At 31.5% G+C, this 19,438-nt stretch overlaps 1 protein-coding gene across 4 annotated transcripts in view; it reads right to left on the bottom strand.

Moving 5' to 3' along the window:
- The window catches only part of LOC148604320 (uncharacterized), a 114,415-nt gene that overhangs the window by 19,319 nt on the left and 75,658 nt on the right, over positions 1 to 19,438 (bottom strand). For all 4 annotated transcript variants that reach the window (XM_088547846.1, XM_088547847.1, XM_088547849.1 and 1 more), the window contains one exon: positions 1,862 to 2,069. In XM_088547846.1, the coding sequence (XP_088403972.1) occupies positions 1,862 to 2,069 (208 nt within the window). The remainder of the gene's footprint in view (positions 1 to 1,861; positions 2,070 to 19,438) is intronic.

Below are 19,438 nucleotides of genomic sequence, written 5' to 3' on the forward strand. Positions count from 1 at the left end.
TCTGAGTAAGAATCAGGCAATGGGTGGCATATCATTCTCCATTTGGTATTTTTTATCTCAAATATATTCAATACATCTAGAAAACAACTGAAAAGCTTTTTGAAATTATTATCCTGAAGCATCTGAGATGTAGACATTTTTCACTGCTTTCCCCACCATTTTCCCATAGTGCCTTTCAAAAAAATTTGACCTATCTAACATCTTAAAAAGGCAAATTATACAAACACTTTGATGGTTATTTCTGGAGGTTATAACTATAACTATAACAGGTATAACTACTTGCTTAATGAAATAAAATCTCTGTGTTTTGTTTTTTTCCTTCATGTGCTACATTTTGCCTGGTTATTAGACAAAGAGGTACTTAATTGCTACTAATCATTCATTAAAGTTGAATGAAATCTTAAAAAAAAAAACTAGATGGAATATCTAGGTGACAAGCTTAAAACATAAACTTTTTACTATCCCCCCTCTCAAACAAGAGGCTCCCAGGAATTCAAATTGCTATCTTGTTAAATTTTTGCCTTTCAATTCTAACACAGAGTTGTTCGACAATTTTGAATCAAGATGACTTTGGTAGTAGATACTTATCATAAAGATCATTTCATCAGACAGTGAAAGTTTTTTTTTATTTTTTTTTTTTTTGTATCTATTATGGTTTCTTGATGGCAATAGCTCACATGGCCTATGGCCAGATGAGCTAAAATTGACTCCCTTTACCAATTTTAATGGAAATCAATCCAATCAAAGTATATATACTTACTTATCAATCACTAAAGTTTGAATGAAATCCTAAATAATACTTTTTTTACTACTAGTAAGTCCACCTAAAAAGAAAATGCTCTCCCTCACTCCCGACTGTTTTTTTTTTAGTGATTTTATAGCTAATAACCATTCACCATAGTCGAAAGAAACTGATGAAAATTGGAGGTGCTTTCAATGTGACTGCAAGTTGTGACGGAGGCACAAACAGATAGAGGGGCAGACAGATAAAAACACATAATACCCCTGCAAAGTCATTGCATGGGGTATATTAATTGTCCTCAAAGAGAAAAGAAGATAAGAAAACATTCAACTAATTTCAAACTACAATATCTGTACTAATATCACAGACATAGATGATCAGCTACTGTCTTGTTAATAGAAAACCTTGATGATATAAACCTGTACAAATAATAAGACTTCAAAGACTATAGATAGGGACACTCAGCCTTAGATTTAATTGACAATAAAAATTATTTCCTGAAGCTAAGCTTTATCTACAATAAATCTATAATAATATATTTTTTTTAACAATAAAACCTAGAAATATTTATACAAAGGAAGATGATTAAATAAGATCAAGTTTCAGTCAATCTACAGTGACAGTAGGCTAGAGTGTAATACACTATCAATACACCAATAATAATGTTAAGAACTATTCAGATTCCTTGCATGGGACATATTTTCTGTTTAATTATGGTGACCATGTTTTTTTTTTGTTTTGTTTTTTTTTTTTTTACATATTTACACAAATTTTAACTGTGAAAGTATTATGATTGTAGGGTAGATGTTTTTGTGGTTTTAGTGGGTTTGGCTAACCATGAAATATGGTTTCCAACAGAAACAAATTTCTGATTTCTTTGTAAGATGGAGTTGTCAAATCCACTAAATTATGAATTTACAAATAAATATTTCCCCCCAAAACCACAAAATATGGTTTCCACAAAATAAAGTTCGTTCACAGTACATTTTTCTTCAAAGTCAAAGTTGATAAAACTCAAATAAAGTCCCAGTTTGTGAATCAATAACTCAGATAAATATTTTTCTTTTAGTGTAGCCCTGCCTGCTCCTTTAAAAAAATATTTATAATTGCCATACTAACCTCCACCATTCCTATAGACCAGATAGGGGAACCTCCAGACATTTCCTAAACCTACAACATATCCAAGACAGGATAGGACAAAGTCCAATCGATGACTCCAATTACCACGGTTACTGTCATCCTCAGTACTCTCAGTGTCTCCACTGTCTACTGTCATCATGTCAGACAGATAACAAGGTGCTGCTACATCAGCATCATCACCAGCTTCCTACAATTATACTGTAAATGTAAATTTAAATGTTACACCACTAAGCATAGTCTTGAAGTATTCATGCATTTATGTATCCTTAATTAGATAATCAGAAATGCTTCTTAACTCAAATATCCATGTTAAGGAAGGTAATCTGAGAAAACTGTGGTAGGACTGTTTTACTTGGTTTTATGACAGCACACATTTATTCAGGAAGGCTGATGGATGACAGTATTGGTACAGTGGCTAAATAACAACATCCAAATGTACACCAGTTTATGCTTTTACATAAAAAACCATTTATGGCTATATTTTATGAAAATTATATTGTGACTTTTAAACATAGGTACTACTGAGAGATTCACAATCTGTAAAGTGACTCGCAGTCAAATTTCAAACATCTCAAAAGGAGGCAAAGCATCCAATGTCATGTCATTTCAACTAATCACAGCATTTTAAGTACTTATAGCAGAGTAATCAAGGGGACCAAGATTCAAGTGGAAATCAAAAGAATGTAATTCAGTGACAAAGACCAGATATGGAAAACAGACACACACAACAAAGAACAGAAAATAACCTAAATAATACATACAAAGTAACAAAAGGACATGAGCAACTCGGACTCCACTAAAAACTGGAAGCATGGACCTGGTGCATCGGTACGGTAAGCGTCCTCTGCTTTTCTAGAAATACCTGCTAATGCAATGTATCAAATCCCCAAAACTAGGATTGTTTAATGATAATATATTATGTATATAGCGGAAACAGAGATAAAAGGATCTATCTAAAGGATTTCTCACTTTGGATCAGATCACCTATATAGTCAGCCTCATAAGAGTGAAGGAATAGGTCAGCCAGAAGAGGAGCACAATTTGTTCGACCGTGTGTTGAAAACCACATCCACTACAGTGGACATTATGTTGTTGATAAAAAATACCAGTATTTTGAAAACATTGTCTTCTGTAAATTTAGGAGAAGATTTGGAATTATTTTTTTAAGTGTATGAGGAATCTCTACCAAGAACAACATACCTGTATCTAGATGTACAGTCTTTTTTGGAGTAACAATGATGTACAATGTTTTTTTAGTTGGGATTTTAACTGAGTATGGGAAATAGAAGTACAAAGAGTTAAAAAAGGTTTTAATGCTACTGTATTCTGATAATAAACTTGAATTGAGGGTTTCCAGAAGATTTTTCAAATTTTTCAGGATCCACATTAAAGTAATACCACCACAGGAGTAAAAAGTGTCATGATAGGACTGGAGACCCTCTTTGACAGTTGTGAGTATAGAAGTTAAAAGTTTAGAAAGAGGTTTGTTGGTGTATTTCACAGATTCAGCTATGAAGTGTTGTTTGTACGGATTCTTGTGGAGTTTAGGAATCCAGTACATAGATGGTAAATCACAATCATTGAAATTTGTAGAGAGACCAAAAGAGGATAGTAAAAATTAACGGTTTTCCTTTATCTTTTTTATGGAGAGTATGGTAGCAGTATAGGTCTTATTACTGCTATTATTTTCTATGTCTACCTCTGATAATAAACATTAGATGTAATACATTTGGCAGACAAAAAAAAATGTTATTTTGAGCTTTGTCTTCTGGTACAACAACATATTTGTCAAGAAAAGCAGACAATCATTTTGCTACATCGAGGTCTTTGAAAACTGATATAGCATTGACACTCATAGACCCACTTTAAAAAACTTTTAAATGTTTCAGAATTAAAGACATCACAGCCTTTACCTCCCAACTATTGACAATGCCATATGTAACTGGAGTTAAACTATGTAAAGTATAACAGAGTCCTCCAGATAAATATTGAACTATTACCTTAATATTGATCTTATTAATGTCCATGTCTCATCTGATAAGGATCAATAACAAGCAGTTAATTTGCCTTTATCTTGTTACTATTTAATTAAAAGAGTTAATTTCCAAAAACACCCAGAAGGTAAAAAATCTTATTTTTCAGGAAAAATGGAAACCTTACTTAGTTACTACAGTCTTTTTTATTGTGTCAGGCTTAAAATCTTGGGAAGGGATGTAGGGTTTTTCTGGCGATATCTTTTAACCAGAACTGAAAATATATCAACTCAATAGTGATTATCAGTAGCAAATAATACCTGAATTTTTTTCTTGTAATTCAAAACAATATTAAGCTTTCTGAATGCTGATATCATGTCATTTAGCAGTGATTAGGATCACTATTTTGAAAAACGTTCTCTTTTTTATTTGTATATTGGCAACCCGACATACTAATACCCAAATAAAAAGAGGGGTTTGTAGAATCAGAGGAAATTTGAACTGGGCCCATTTAATCCTACATTCTACTATGACCAAATCTTCAACAAATAGTACTCACATCTAGGACCAATCTAGTCAAAATTAGACCTTTCAATTGTGATCAAAATCTAATAACCTTAACTTTGTATTTGAAGAAAACCATGATGTGGTTTATGGCTCCTAGATCAAAATTAGACATATCGTTTCATTCAGTCACTACATGTATAGGATCTACCAACACTCCATTCTATTTTCTGTCCTGATGACCTTTCTGATCAGCCAATCAGATTTTAGTTTTCATGATTTTGAAAGTATTATTCAAAAGAAAAAAAACAAGGATTCTGTAAAGGTCATCTGAACAGAAAGTACAATGTAGTGTTGTTAGATTCTACATGCAGTGACTGAATGAAACGATATGTCTAATTTTGATCTAGGAGCCATAAACCACATCATAGTTTTCCTCAAATATAAAGTTAAGGTTATTAGATTTTGATCACAAGATTCAGAAATCATTAGTTGAGGAAATTATGCAGTTCAGTCCATGGTAGAAAGAACTAATGGGTTTTCAATGATAATGGATAATTTCCATACTGAGGAAAAACCTTAAAATGAATTGTAAAAGGTTATCCAAGCCATCTCAAGTTATTAAATAGAAAGACGAAGGAAGCAGGAAAATACTGGTACAACCATCTGAGCCTCAAAGAGAAATGACTTACCAAACTATCTTTGGTAATGTTAGAACTTCCTCCTTCCTAGATATTACAACACTTAACATTATACAATAAATAGCTTCGCAGAGCACAGAATGACATGATTGCAGCATGTTAAACTTTTTTACTTCAGACTATTGTGAACATAATATTAGTTTCTGACATTCTTTAGCATAGAGACTACCAGTTCATTATGAACACAACAACGGGTTTGAACACAATATCACACAAAATTAGAAATTTGATTAAAGAGGTACTAAGTATCAAAGACCTTTGCCTTCGATCCCATAACTAAAAATCTTTAAGAGATATCTGAAATCTGATTGAAAAATGCAGGCAGAAATTTTCATAAGATATCTACCTAAGAAACTTTTCATAAAAAATCAAAACTAGACTAAAAGTAAAGAAGTATAGATTTTTCTGGGCTTAGCCCATTTGGTCCACTTGGACTTGAAAACTGTAAGAGATATTTGAAATCTGATTGAAACTTGCAAACATGGATTTTCATTAGGCATCTCTCAGTAAGATATGCTTAACCAAAATGGCCTAGGATAAGTTGAGTTTTAAAAACAAGAAATATGTAAACCTATATGATACATCTGTACACCAACTTAAGTGTATGCTCAAAATATGAAGTCCATAAACATGCAGGATGTTGTTTTTGTACAAATCTGACATCGAATCCCACAATAAAGCACATATTTATATGAAGCTTGTGTTGAAATATCAAGTGATTGTGACAAGAAGGTAACTAGAAAACTGTTATGAGAAAGGTGAGACAGATATATTGACAAACAAGGGTTAAACAGTATAAACCCTCCTACCAGACTAAAAACCTAAAAATACAGACAAAGTGGACAGATAGATAGTTTAATATTACTTCTAACAAACTTTCTGATTGATTGCTTCTCTTTCAGCAACATAGGATAATAATTTTTATAAACTTATCTGGTACTGTAATACCATGATGCCCATATATCTGCAGTCTACAACCCGACTTGTGTAATCCAAAACTAAATAATATCAGTGTATCTGCAGTCTACAACCCGACTTGTGTAATCCAAAACTAAATAATATCAGTGTATCTGCAGTCCACAGCCCAACTTGTGTAATCCAACACTAAATAACATTCTAATTCAAATTCAATTCATAACTTGGACAGTCCCAACTAGAATCCACTAAAGACAAAGTTACATTCCTCTCAACTTTGTTGGCAGGGGTATAAAAAATGACACTTAATAACATACTGAAGAAAATCCTGCTGTAAATCCCAAGATGTTCCATCCTGTATACACAAAGCCTAAAATCACTATTTCTAATAAGTTTTTATATAAACAAATAAACAAAATAGCTCAAATTGGGCAGTGCACATACTCTACTATAAACACACTAATTCACACAGCAATCATTTATTAATGGTTTAGTAAGAATGTCCTTATACATTTATAAAAAGAGGCTCCATAAAGTTTGCTTGACAGTATATTTTGGCTTTATGTATGACTTCTGTAGGTGTTAATACTACATCATATGTCACACATACCACTCTGTTGACTTTCTTTATCTCTAGATTCATTATGAATTATGTGTAGGGAAGTGAGAAAACCTTAAAAATGACTTAAAAAAAAAATAATAAAAGTGTGTTCATCACACAACATACTTCAGTCTTCTTTTTTTTTTTAAATAATTGTCAATGACAATAATGTAACAGGAATGTGAAACCAAATACATGTACATGTATTGAACCCTCTCCCATCCAGCAGATGTTACTTGTAATCTATGGACTTCTTTAATTGTGACATGTTAAATACCATTATTGGATTCAATATCAAATGGAGTAAAATTGACATTTTTGCATCATGTATTCATTAAATTAAAATCTAATATTGACATAGCTAACAAGTTTCACACTCATCTGTTTTAAATGTCACAATAAATGTTATTTAAATATAACTAGTATGTCAGTGTTCTATACCATAAAGTAATCAATTTACTACTACAAATATTTTTAATATTCATGGTTACTTAGTTCCATAATTTCTCTCAATGGAAACAAGTTGTGATTTTCATAGCTTTGGCAATGTTAAACATTGTATTCCTACAAATTTTTTTTCAAATTCCATTTTACTGTGTGCAAGAGCAACACAACCTGTAATACACACGAAGTATACATGTTGCTGTTCTAAGTATACTCCCACTTGTACAGCTGTTCTACAAAAAAGGAGCTTGACATCAGACAGCAAACTATGCTCCATCCATATATAGCCATAAACCATATTTGTAACCACAGTGTCCAGTGGTAGCCCAGATTTTTGTGACGAGAATTTTCTCTATCAATCCTCATGAAAAATAGCAAAACCCTACAAAACAGGCAGTTGATGTGGAACAGCAATGAAAATTGTGCAGACAAGGTGATTCCAAAATATCAAATACAGGTTGAGTAGGGTTATATCAAACCAAATGCATTAAAGCCCATGATACAACTCAGACTTTTGTCTGTGTTTGAGGTCCTATAACTCTGAAAGAAAAAAAACTAGGAAAAGAAATGAGAAAAAAACAGAGTTACCTTCCATGCAAGAACTTTAACATTGTACCAAAAGTCATTAAAACTCATCAAAGAGTGATTAAAGGAACCAAGACTCCATTAAAAATTGGGAGTTATTTTACATTGATCATTATTAAAAATATTGAAAACTGCACCAAAAGAACTGAAACACAAACCTGGGGTCATTTACAGGTCACCAGACAATTTTGGGCAACCTGTACCATTTCTACAATAGTCAAACATCCACAGGTCACCAGATAATTTTGGGCGGCAACTTGTATCATTTCTACAATAGTAAAACATCCACAGGTCACCAGATAATTCTGGGCAACCTGTACCATTTCTACAATAGTCAAACATCTACAGGTCACCAGATAATTTTGGGCAACCTGTACCATTTCTACAATAGTCAAACATCTACAGGTCACCAAATAATTTTGGGCAACCTGTACCATTTCTCCAATAGTCCAATATCTACAGGTCACCTGATAAGTTATGTATTTGTTAATCAACTCTTAAAAAAAAACTTACTTAAGAAATACTGACGTGCATATTCTATTAATATTGATTTTTAAAAAATACAACGAAATGAAGCAAAAATCAATTTGGTAAGATAACTATAAATAAATACCATATTCTCAAGGCCTTTCCCTAATACAGCCTACGTGACTTCCCAAGGGAGCAAAATCTTGGTCACATCAGACAAGTAGTCATTATATACAGGTTAATTATAGATATAATGCACTACATTTGGATATTTTAATCATGGTATTTAAAGGCAGGTTATTGCTGAATACATGTGACAATATTAAGGTAGTGTTCACTATAATAGACACCAGAAGGACCAAATGTCACAGCCAAGAAATCATCACTGAGAACCAGATTCCTACACACTTGTCTATTGGTATAAACTTTCCAGGGTATCACCTTGACATTGTAAAAACCTTGTGTTATTGAACAAGTTGACCAAAATTTTACTGGCAAGGTTTAAATCCCAGTCTTAGATTAGTGGTTCTTTGGGCAAGTTTATTAATTTAATTATAAATTGTACTAAAGATAATTAATTTTTTTTCAAAGCAATAGGACGACCTTTACTGACCCTATTTTCATTTAATTTTTTTTTAATTTTGAATTCCACATCTTGCATAAGCATCATCATTTTTACCTGAATAAGAAAACTACATGTACTTACAGGTACCTTATACAGGTAATCCACCATCATAATGGAGCATTTCACAGAGATTCAAACTTGAAACCAAATATATCCTAACATTGTCAGACTTGTACAGTACTGGAATAGAATTGTCTTTTACAGAGTCTAAAAAAATATCCCATAAATATTATCTTCTCTTTAATAATCGTCAAAGTAAAAGAAAATCTAAAATCCATAGGTCACAATAGTCCAGAACAATAGCTTCATCACTTTCTGTGAAAATCCATTGCAAAAATAAGAGTCTATTGATGGAATTAACAATTTATGAAGCAGTCTTTAAATTAATGTACCCATGATAATTCCATATTACAACCAATTAAAATATCATGCACAGTTTTCAAGATATATGTAACAAGAATTTAAACTCAAGAGAAATTCAATAATTTTAGATGCAAATATCCTTAGGACTTCAACAGTAAAATTCAGGAAACATGATCCACAGAAAGTTTTCCAATGACAACAGACTCATATGAAACAATTTTACCTAAGATGCATATTGATTCCACTAACATCCTAAGAAAAAGGTGTAAAATGTAATTAATACTACCAATATTCAATTAGGTAAGTCATGTAAGTGGCTGTTGGCTTTAAAGGGAGGTTTGAAAGTTTGGTAAATAATTCAGTCAATAAATTTTATCAACATTGTTGTAATTCACCTTCAATAATCAATTGTTTTATAGGCATGGAATAGAAACACAAAAACAATCTAAGTAGAGAAAAATAATTAAATTACAGTATTTAGCACCCAACCAAAAGATTAACTTACAGTGCCACTTAATAGTGTAAGAGAATCAGAGATAAAAATAGCAGGATTCTCAGTTAGTACAGCTTCTTATAAGTTTAAGTATTTACAATATGGAGCCATTGTCAGGTGTAGACACGGAGATTTTGAATTTCGGAAATTGTGAGGGGGATGGGGGACCAGAAAAAAAAACAAGTAAAGGTTTTTTGCTCATTTTTTGTTAACAAAAGGAAGGATTCCGACAAATAAAACAGAGAAAATTCAACAGAAATAAATAACATTTTATGAAAAATATTGAGTCATACTGATAGAGTCTAGATTGTTTTTACCTACAAGATGACTCAATGAATTTCTATCTCTGTAAATTACAAAATTAACAGAACCAAGAGTACATGAAGACATATACATATATTCATTTTGTTTTCAATCCCTTTTAAGAAACTCTGTTCTTTTTAATATAAGACAGTAAGTGAACCAAAATGTTATATAACAAGGTACTGGTTATACCTTTATTTACAAAAGACACAAGTTAAAAAGCAGATAGGAGACTTCTAATTCTCAATTTATTATAATAATTTAAGATTTTTAGGTTTGAAAGTTTGTTTTGTACATGCATTCTTTTATATATTCAAATTATGTTAAATAACACCCTTATTACTGACTTTTGTTTAATTTAACTATTGAATATTCATAAATTTATAAGAATGAATAATGAAGCATGCACACGAGTTCACCTTAGACACAACCACTTGCAACTGTAATGTGTGTTTAAATGATGTTAAGAATTGTGAAAATTGTGTTATTTTATTGACAGAAGTTTTTAAATATTATGGACTTTTATCAGTTGATGCTATGAAGTATATAAGAGACTGATTTTGTATCCATACCACCATGAACTGATGCATGAGAATGGTAGTGACCTAATTAACAGAATTTGTCACTGTTTTACTATTTTAGGGATAATAGATTAAATTATTGCTTGACTGTTTATAAAAATAACATTGTTATACACATTTTGTAGTAAACACGGTTGTACTTGATGAGCTATTCTTTAAAAAGCTAAAGTGACACATTTATTTCCTGACGGAGATTGTACATAATGTATCTAGTTATCACTGGCTGGACATAGTTTAGCTTGTGTGTAAGTTCTTTGCTGTCGTCAGTAGAGGCACTCTGAGCAACTCATCATATCAGTAGAAAAGCCCCCACATAAATTACCTTAAAAGATACATGTATAGGCATAGGTTTAAATTTCGATTACATGATGTGCAAGTAAAACCGATCGGAATTAATGGTGGTACTGTGTCATTGTTGTATAGATATTTGCTAGATACTACCAAAGTTCATTCTGATATAGTACTTCTACAAATAGGCAGCAATGACATTAGTAATGTCTGCAACGTCAAAGATGAGTTCATGCCATTGTGTCCCTAGTAGCCCAATTCTGTGGCAAATAGTTGATCCAAACCTTTGCTTTTCATGTCATTATTTTTTGATTATTTAAAAGTTATTTCTGTTTGTACATATGTTTCTTAAAGGTTTAAAATAAAATGCCACAAGGTTGGCACAAATTTTGCCCAATTGAAGTTGTTTGTTTCATTAAATTAGTATGATGTCTTAAGAAAAGCAAACTGAGCCTGCTGAATACATTTTTTTAATACCAATACATTGTCAGAGCCACAGTCAAATAAAACAACTTAGAAATGCATCAGTTACATACCCCTATGTCTTTTCAGACTTGCAAAAAGGGTTTCTTATGCATATTATCTAAAGTACATAACTTTCATCATTAGTAAAACATCTAGAAAGCCTATCTTTGTGGAGAAAATAACAAAATGTGATTTATTGGAAAATCTTCAAATTTCAAGCAACATAAAAATTTAAATACCCTCAAAGCCAAAAAAAAAAGTTTTTTTTAAAGAAATATTGATTTATACCAAGATTACTGTATCAGAAAATATCAGTACACGGCAATGTCAAGCTCTCCTTTCCAATTCAAAAGACATCTAATCGAGATTGTATTGGAATATCTGAAGCTTGCAGAAATCATTTAGGTTGAAGTAATTCTTGTCACATGAATCAAAGAATTCTATATTTACTGCAACATGCTTTCTCTGTAATCCAGCAAGGATGTTGTAAACAACAATGAAAAGTTCAGTCTTATTGCATAATATTTAATTTACTTTCACAGCTATGAAAGGAAATGTAATTCTGCTGCACATCAGTATATTTTTATCAGTACTGGAGTGTAACATTACATCTAACATTCTATGAGTTGTCATGAATTTCATTTTTCATAAATCTTTGATGTGGAAACATAAATTACAATGTAAAGCCCAAGAACACTGAGATGGTGTACATTCAAATTGAGTATGATGCTTTACAATGGTCAAGCCTAAATAATTAAACTACCAGACTTTCACCAAAACCCACCCCTCAAAACACAGTAGTGTAAATGGAATGAATCTATTTTCATTTCTATTTTTTCCAAGATAATACACTCCATCAATTTGTTCGGCACCACAAAATTTAGGTCTCCCTCCCTCAAGTTGAAGCTTGTATACTTAAAATACTGCCCTTAGTGATGTCGCCTACAAAGTAGTAATTTTTGTGTCTTGTAGTGACCAATGGTGAACCTAACTATATTTTGGTGGTTTTTGGTACCAAACAGGGACATGGGAACAAAATTCTGCTCATCATCTTGCAGTATTAAAGATTTATTCAACTGTAAGGAGTGCATAATACGTCCCTCCTTGGAGTGCATAATACGTCCCTCCTTTATCTGTGTCTTTAAGTACCAAACAAAGCAAAACAAACATCTTTGTTATAGTTGAATAAATACAAGTACAAGATGAAAGCTACATAGGAAAAAAGCAACATATTTACTCATCTTTCAAAATTAAAAACCAATATGGAAATGTATGGTTTTAGTGCATTTAAAAACATATAAAAAGTATACCTTTTCAATGCATTAAGTCCTATGGAAAATATATAGTAACCATATGGTTTTTTTTACATAATAAATTAATTTGTTAGTCCTAGACACATGAAATAAAGGTAATACCGCGGACATGATTTTTTTATGAGCAACTCGGCGGGTGTTTCTAGAAAAGCAGAGGACACTTACCCTACAAATACACCTGGTCCATACTCCCAGTTTTAAGTGGAGTCCGAGTTGCTCATTTGCTTTTTGCTTTGTGTGTATGATTTTAGTTACTTTCTGTTCTTTGTTGTGTATGTCTGTTTTCCATGTCTGGTCTTTGTCCCTGGATTATATTCTTTTAATTACTGCTATAACCTTGGTTCCCTTGATTACTCTTTAAGATCAACACAATCTAGTTTTTAATAATTCATTATTGTCAACCAATAAATAAATTCTATTTTAATAAATGGCCCTTTATTTAGATAGCTGTCAGTAATCAAGCAATAAAATCCTACAATGATAATGAAAATATAATCTAATTTCAATTCCTCTTGGTTTTTAAAGCCAAACAACTGTCTAGAAAAATGATGAATTATTAATATTCAATTTTCAGTCTAAATATCCATATACAGCACTCTGCCAAGAATAACGATGAAGTTTTAAACTTTATTTCATATTTCAAGTCTAAACATATCAATGATTTATTGGGAACAATATTTACTAAACCTGAACACTCAGAAAATATATTACCCATGATGCAGCAGTCAACAGTAATACAAAGACTTTGTAAGCTTATAAAGACCTTCAGTTACCTCCCAGCAATAGGAATAGTTAATTTTAGTACACGCTCAGAATCCTAACAAGTCATAGATCTTTGAATACATAACTCATAAATCAGTGAAATATTTCACCAAAAAAATTGAAAGTGCCAACAATGAATACTTTTATATGTAGTCAAGTAAAAGATTTTGTCCTTGAAAATAAGAAGCATTGTCAACTTTAATAAAACAAATATTTCCTTTTTATGTTACTTGAAGATCACTTAAAAGTATGAGTGTATCATAAATTTTGATTGACATTTAACTGTCACAGTTTCAATTCTATTCAGTAAATATTTAACCCTGAACATATTTTTTTTTGTTGATTAGTAAGATAATCAATCAAAATAGAAGAACATTCACCAAATTTTCTAAATTCTGAAGGAAAACATTTTTGATGAAGAACACTGCCACACATAGTGGTATTATATGATACCCTTTATTTCCATTCTCCAGTGGATTCCAGATGATAAAGTAAGCCAATTTAAAGATTTTCTTTTCAAACTTTGCACAATACTTTAATAATACTATGAAATATCAAGTTGAATTGTTAAATCTTCCAAATAACTCACATTACACATTTTTTTTTTTACATTTGTTATTCCTCCTTTTTGTGATTTCTAACTTAGAATTGATTGAAAAATATTTTAGCTTAAAAATTGATTAGCATCATAAAATACAAATGAAGTTTGAAAATCAGAACAAATTTTAAATAAATGTAGCTTTTGAGCAGTTTTTAATATTTTTCCCCTTTTTTGTGATAAATTCCAGACAATAACATACGGACAAGTTGAAGGATTCAATTCAAACCTTACTCAATTGTTTATACTATAATATACAGACTAAGTTTGTACCCCCCCCTCATTTCATGGTTTTGATTTATGATTTATATAGTTATATTGCCCACAAAGTGACAAGGTATACATCATGTCCCATTAGAAGCCCTTCTTTGTATGTTCTTCCACTGAATCTTGGTACATAAGAACTGGATACATTGGTTGAAACTGAGGAATACTTAAACCTAGAAGAAACCTGTAATACAGTGTATATCATGTATACTTGGAAATAAGTGCCTGATCTAAGGTAAAAAGTGGCCTCTCCCCATTATCAAATTATTTTTTTTTAATGTTGTATTTTTATCTGAAAATATTGAAAAAATACTCGGAGAGAAAAGCAAAATATTCAAACAATTAGTTATTTAGAATCATATCAATAACACAAATGACTATGATAATATTTTTTTTCACATTATGGTCCTATTATTTTGTAAAATTTTATATCCAAGATTTTATATGTATTTAAGTACATGTATCGCTACCTATCCTATCTATTTTTTCCTTGATAATATGTAACTTATTTAGCAACTTAACCATGAAAGAATAAATTGTGATGTAATCAAGAAATCCACAGGTCAAAATTCAGAGCTTTTACATAACTTGAGTACAATGGAGATGTTTGTAAACTTTGTGTTAAGGTTCATTTTAAATCTCATAATGAATGGAATCTGGTACAGAATCAACACTTGATTTTAAATTAAACAAGATTTCTTTCCAAGTTACATTAGTCTAGTGTAACTTGTATAAATATCTACATGGTGACAGCTTAAAAATTGAAATATTGGAGATATTATGAAACGAAAAATTTTGCTCCCAAAGTAGCCAAACGATAGAGGAGTCCATAAAAATAAAGGATCTGATATACAATGAACCCTGAAAAATTCTACCAGATGGCAGAAAAATGGTTTCCAGCACATAATGTTTTCCTATTCTCAATATCATGAGTTTACAATATAACCTGTGAAAAAGATGGGACTAAAGTCTGATTCGACCAGGCACCTACGAGACATACTGGGACTAAGTTTGATCCAACCAAGCAGCTCAGTCATACTGGGACAAAAGTTTGACCTGACCAGGCAGCTCCAAATCATACTGGGACTAAGTTTGATCCAACCAAGCAGCTCAGAGTCATACTGGGACTAAAGTTTGATCTGACCAGGCAGCTCCAAGACATACTGGAGCTGAAGTTTCATCTGACCGAACAGCTCTGAGAAATACCGAGACAAAAGTTTGATCCAACCAGGCATCTCTGAGTCATACTGGGACTAAAGTTTGATCCAACCAGACAGCTCTGAGACATACTGGGACTAAAGTTTGATCCAACTAGGCAGCTCTGAGACATACTGGGGTTATGAATCTAAGTTTCTTCAGGACCATTTCAAGTTGCATCAGTCTCATACTAAAATCTTAAGTAAAACGTCACATTAACCCCATCTTATCTACTGCACATTTACTAATTAAAGTGAGTATAAGTTTATGACTGATTTGTAATATTTTCTAACTTCTTCAGACATTAGCTATGTTATGTTCTATCATGTCTGAAGAAGGTAGACATTAGCTGTGTTATATTCCATCATGCAATTCATATAGTCATTAACCAGTCTAGTACAGAAAATTGAAAAGAGTATCCATTTCTTTATTCAGTTGTATTCAGCTTAGTCAAGTACTAGGAAGCTACAGTTTCATCTCATACATTGCACATTGATCAGTATGTTAATCTATAAATCTCATTTATGCTGCAGAGATATTTTTCCACATATTAATAATTGTTTTTTTTTGTATCATTGTAGGTGATAAAGGGACACACAAGGTAGTTTAGCATATACCCCTACTCTTACATTTGAGTCTGGGTATAATTCCTTTTTCCGACGCAGTTGGTATAGTTTCGCTTTTTACCCTTTGACCTTAAAGACGCTCTTCCACGGAAACGCAAGTCACCTGATCAAAATTCTGTTTCCTGATTGGCCAAATACTGATAACTTAGTGGGGTTATTTCCTGATGAAAATTATAAGTTAAAAAAAAACAAATTTTACTGCGTCAGCTATCTTTTTTTAACTGTATTTTTGTAATATGTTTTAAAGTAGAAGCAGAGATAATATTGAGACAGAATTTGAAAGAACAGATGGATGAAAGGAAGTAAGGAAAGAAAGATGGGCAAACAAGTGGATTCCAATACATATTAATATTGATATTCAATTTAGCATACTTTAAAAAGTTAGAATAAAAAGTATGTCCTTTATCTATTAAGCTTCTTTCATGCTGAAAATGTGAAAAAAAATTTATAAAGGGGCCCACCTTCAGAGAATAGAAGCAACTTATAAAGTCTTTGTCTGTGAATGTTTAGATGACTTCACAAATAGAAAAAAAAACATTTTATACCAAACTAAAGCAGACTGACAGGAAGAAATATGGAACTTTTTAGTTGGCGCCACTAATGTAGAAGATAAAAGATATTTTTAAGCCACTTCCTTGTAATAGATTATAGACACGAACACGATTCAACAACAAGAAAACTTCTTTTAAAAGTATGATGTTTACAAATTAAAACATTCTATAGTTCAAAATCTTTACCAGTAGAACACATACAAAATACAAAAAAAAACAGCACAAAGTTCACCAAGATTTAAACTTACCTTGCAGTAAGAAAACAAATCTCTGCACTTCAGAGGAGTAATAAAATTTCAATCAATGACAACAGTACAAAATGACTACACCTAATCCTCAATTTTTAATGTTTTATCACACAATAAAATATAGAATGTCCTCCTTAAATAAATAAAATTCAATCCATGGGATACAAAGGACCAGTAATGGTTGACTTAAGACAAGAGCCATTCAGTCCATTAGAGTCTTAATATGCCACCGAAAACTTGTTAAACCAATGATAAACATACAGTTATAAAGAAATCTTTACAGGGTATTCACTCAGACCTTTTACTATCAATTAGCTATGGAATATTATTTTCATTATGAAGTTGCATTCAGATTATTAAAAATCTGTTCCACAATACGGTATTGAGAAGATTTAATTTTATTTGAAATCATAAACCGTTTAAAATATCATCCTGTTTATTTATAGAGAATAGAAGTGAAAAAAGAATGAAAACAAATAAAAGGGAAATAAAAAATTGTGAAATATTAACCTTCTCTCAACTGTTAAGTATCTAATTTACATCAAAGTTCTCAATCTTCCAAAAACCTGGCAGTTATAACTAAGTTGTAAGCCTAAGTTATCAATTGCCAATGGATTACATTACAGAATAGTTTATGCAAGTTTGTCAAACTTTCTGTGGACCTTAGATAAAACAGAATCATAATTCTCATGTCTTAATATCCAACAGACCAACTCTCCCAAGGTATAAGAAAACTATAAGCCTCAGGTCTCAATCTGCGATAAAGTCAATTTAATACAAGTTTGTTGCTTTTTTCATGGACCAAAGTTATAACTAAGTGGTTCTACGGTCTAAATCTATAAACCATCCATGGACTAAAGTTATAGTCAAGTGGTTCTCAGGTCTAAATCTAGAAACAATTCAAGGACCACAGCTATAGCCAAGTGATTCTAAGGTCCTTATCTATCAACCAACCACAAACCAAAATCGGGCAAGTGATCCTTAAGGCCTAAATCTATAAACCATCCATGGACTAAAGTTATAGTCAAGTGGTTCTATGGTCTAAATCTATATATCATCAATGGACCAAAGTTACAGCCAGGTGACCCTCAGGCCTAAATCTGTAACTCATCAATGGACCAAAGTTACAGCCAGATGACCCTCAGGCCTAAATCTGTGACTCGTAACGGACCAAAGTTACAGCCAGGTGACCCTCAGGCTGAAATCTGTGACTCATCAATGGACCAAAGTTACAGCCAGATGACCCTCAGGCCTAAATCTGTAACTCATCAACGGACCAAAGTTCCAGCCATGTGACCTAAATCTATTAACAATTTTTGTATGTTAGCATGATTGTGGAATGTCAAAAAGCACAAAATAAAACATATCTGGGTAACAAAACGATTATTTTTATGTACCTAAGAAACAATACCTGTATAATTATGTTACCTGGCAGATCTAGGAGGGTAAAGATATATAGATATTAATGAGCTTAGTAAAATATTCAAGTTGCTTGTCAATGTTAACACATTTTTTCATAAGATAACTAAGCAAGGATAAGGAATTCTGAAAAATGAAGGGAATTTTCAAAACTTAACTCTGTGACAATTTCATGTAAGATTAATCCTTTTAGAAGTTTGGAATATTACTGTGTATGCACAATTTACCTTACAAAACATGCATCAGTGTCCATACTTTCTTAAATTAAAGTTCCACTCAAGTTTTCAACGTGTTGGAAATGCTCATTTATTAACAAATTTAATCCTGACGAAATGCCTGATAAAAAAAAATGCTACAGCCTATTATTTAAACTAGAAGCTTTAAAGAGTCTGCAGTCCTTTTCACAAAAAATCATAAAATAAATCATAAATTATGATGTCATAAAATATCAAAGTATTATGACGTCATAACTGAAGACCAATTTTAAATTTAAGATTTTTTGTGAAATCGACCACTGAATTGTTTATCTGGCTGAGGTATATCTTAGAACTAAGGCAGCTTTGTAACCATATAAAATAAAATTTGATGCTAAATCTTTTACAATGATGACAAATGATAAAACTAATGCTGAGACATTTAATATAAATAAAAAAGTAATTCATAAAGAAACTCCATTTCTTTTAATTAAATAACAAATTTTATGATCTTAAACTTTATACATTATTCAACTAAATGCATGATCAATATTGTCACTTTCCATAGAAACTTAGATTATTTCAGAGTTATATTAACTCTTCACTAAAATCAATATCCAATAAAATGTAGATTTTAATTATTGAAGTGCTTTGTCTTTTACATCTAAGTATATAATTCCCTAAGGTCTTCGAAATTATGTGTTTTCAGACAGTTCAACCAATAATTTAAAGAAAGTTTGCATAACCTTATGCATGCAAACAAGCTTAAGTAAAAGATACAAGTATTTTGTTATTAAAGGGCAATAACTCCTAAACAACATGCTTCATAATAGTGTGGAATGAAACTTACTGGCTAACATTAATTTTATGATTGAGTGGAAACAATAAAACTATATATTAAATGTCTTTATAGAGTAGCACTTTTTCAAGCAGATATTACAGCACATACAATGATGATGTTCAGGAGTTTTGGTCATCATTTGATTAAATGACAATACCTCAGGCAGTTAACGGGTTGTTGATCAGATTTAAACTTCTATCAGTAACTGTACAGGGAACATTTTCAAGGGGT

The sequence above is a fragment of the Perna viridis genome, chromosome 10, assembly GCF_037379345.1.
Source record: "Perna viridis isolate PV_CMFRI_1.1 ecotype Kerala chromosome 10, ASM3737934v1, whole genome shotgun sequence".
Classification (NCBI taxonomy): Eukaryota; Metazoa; Mollusca; class Bivalvia; order Mytilida; family Mytilidae; genus Perna; species Perna viridis.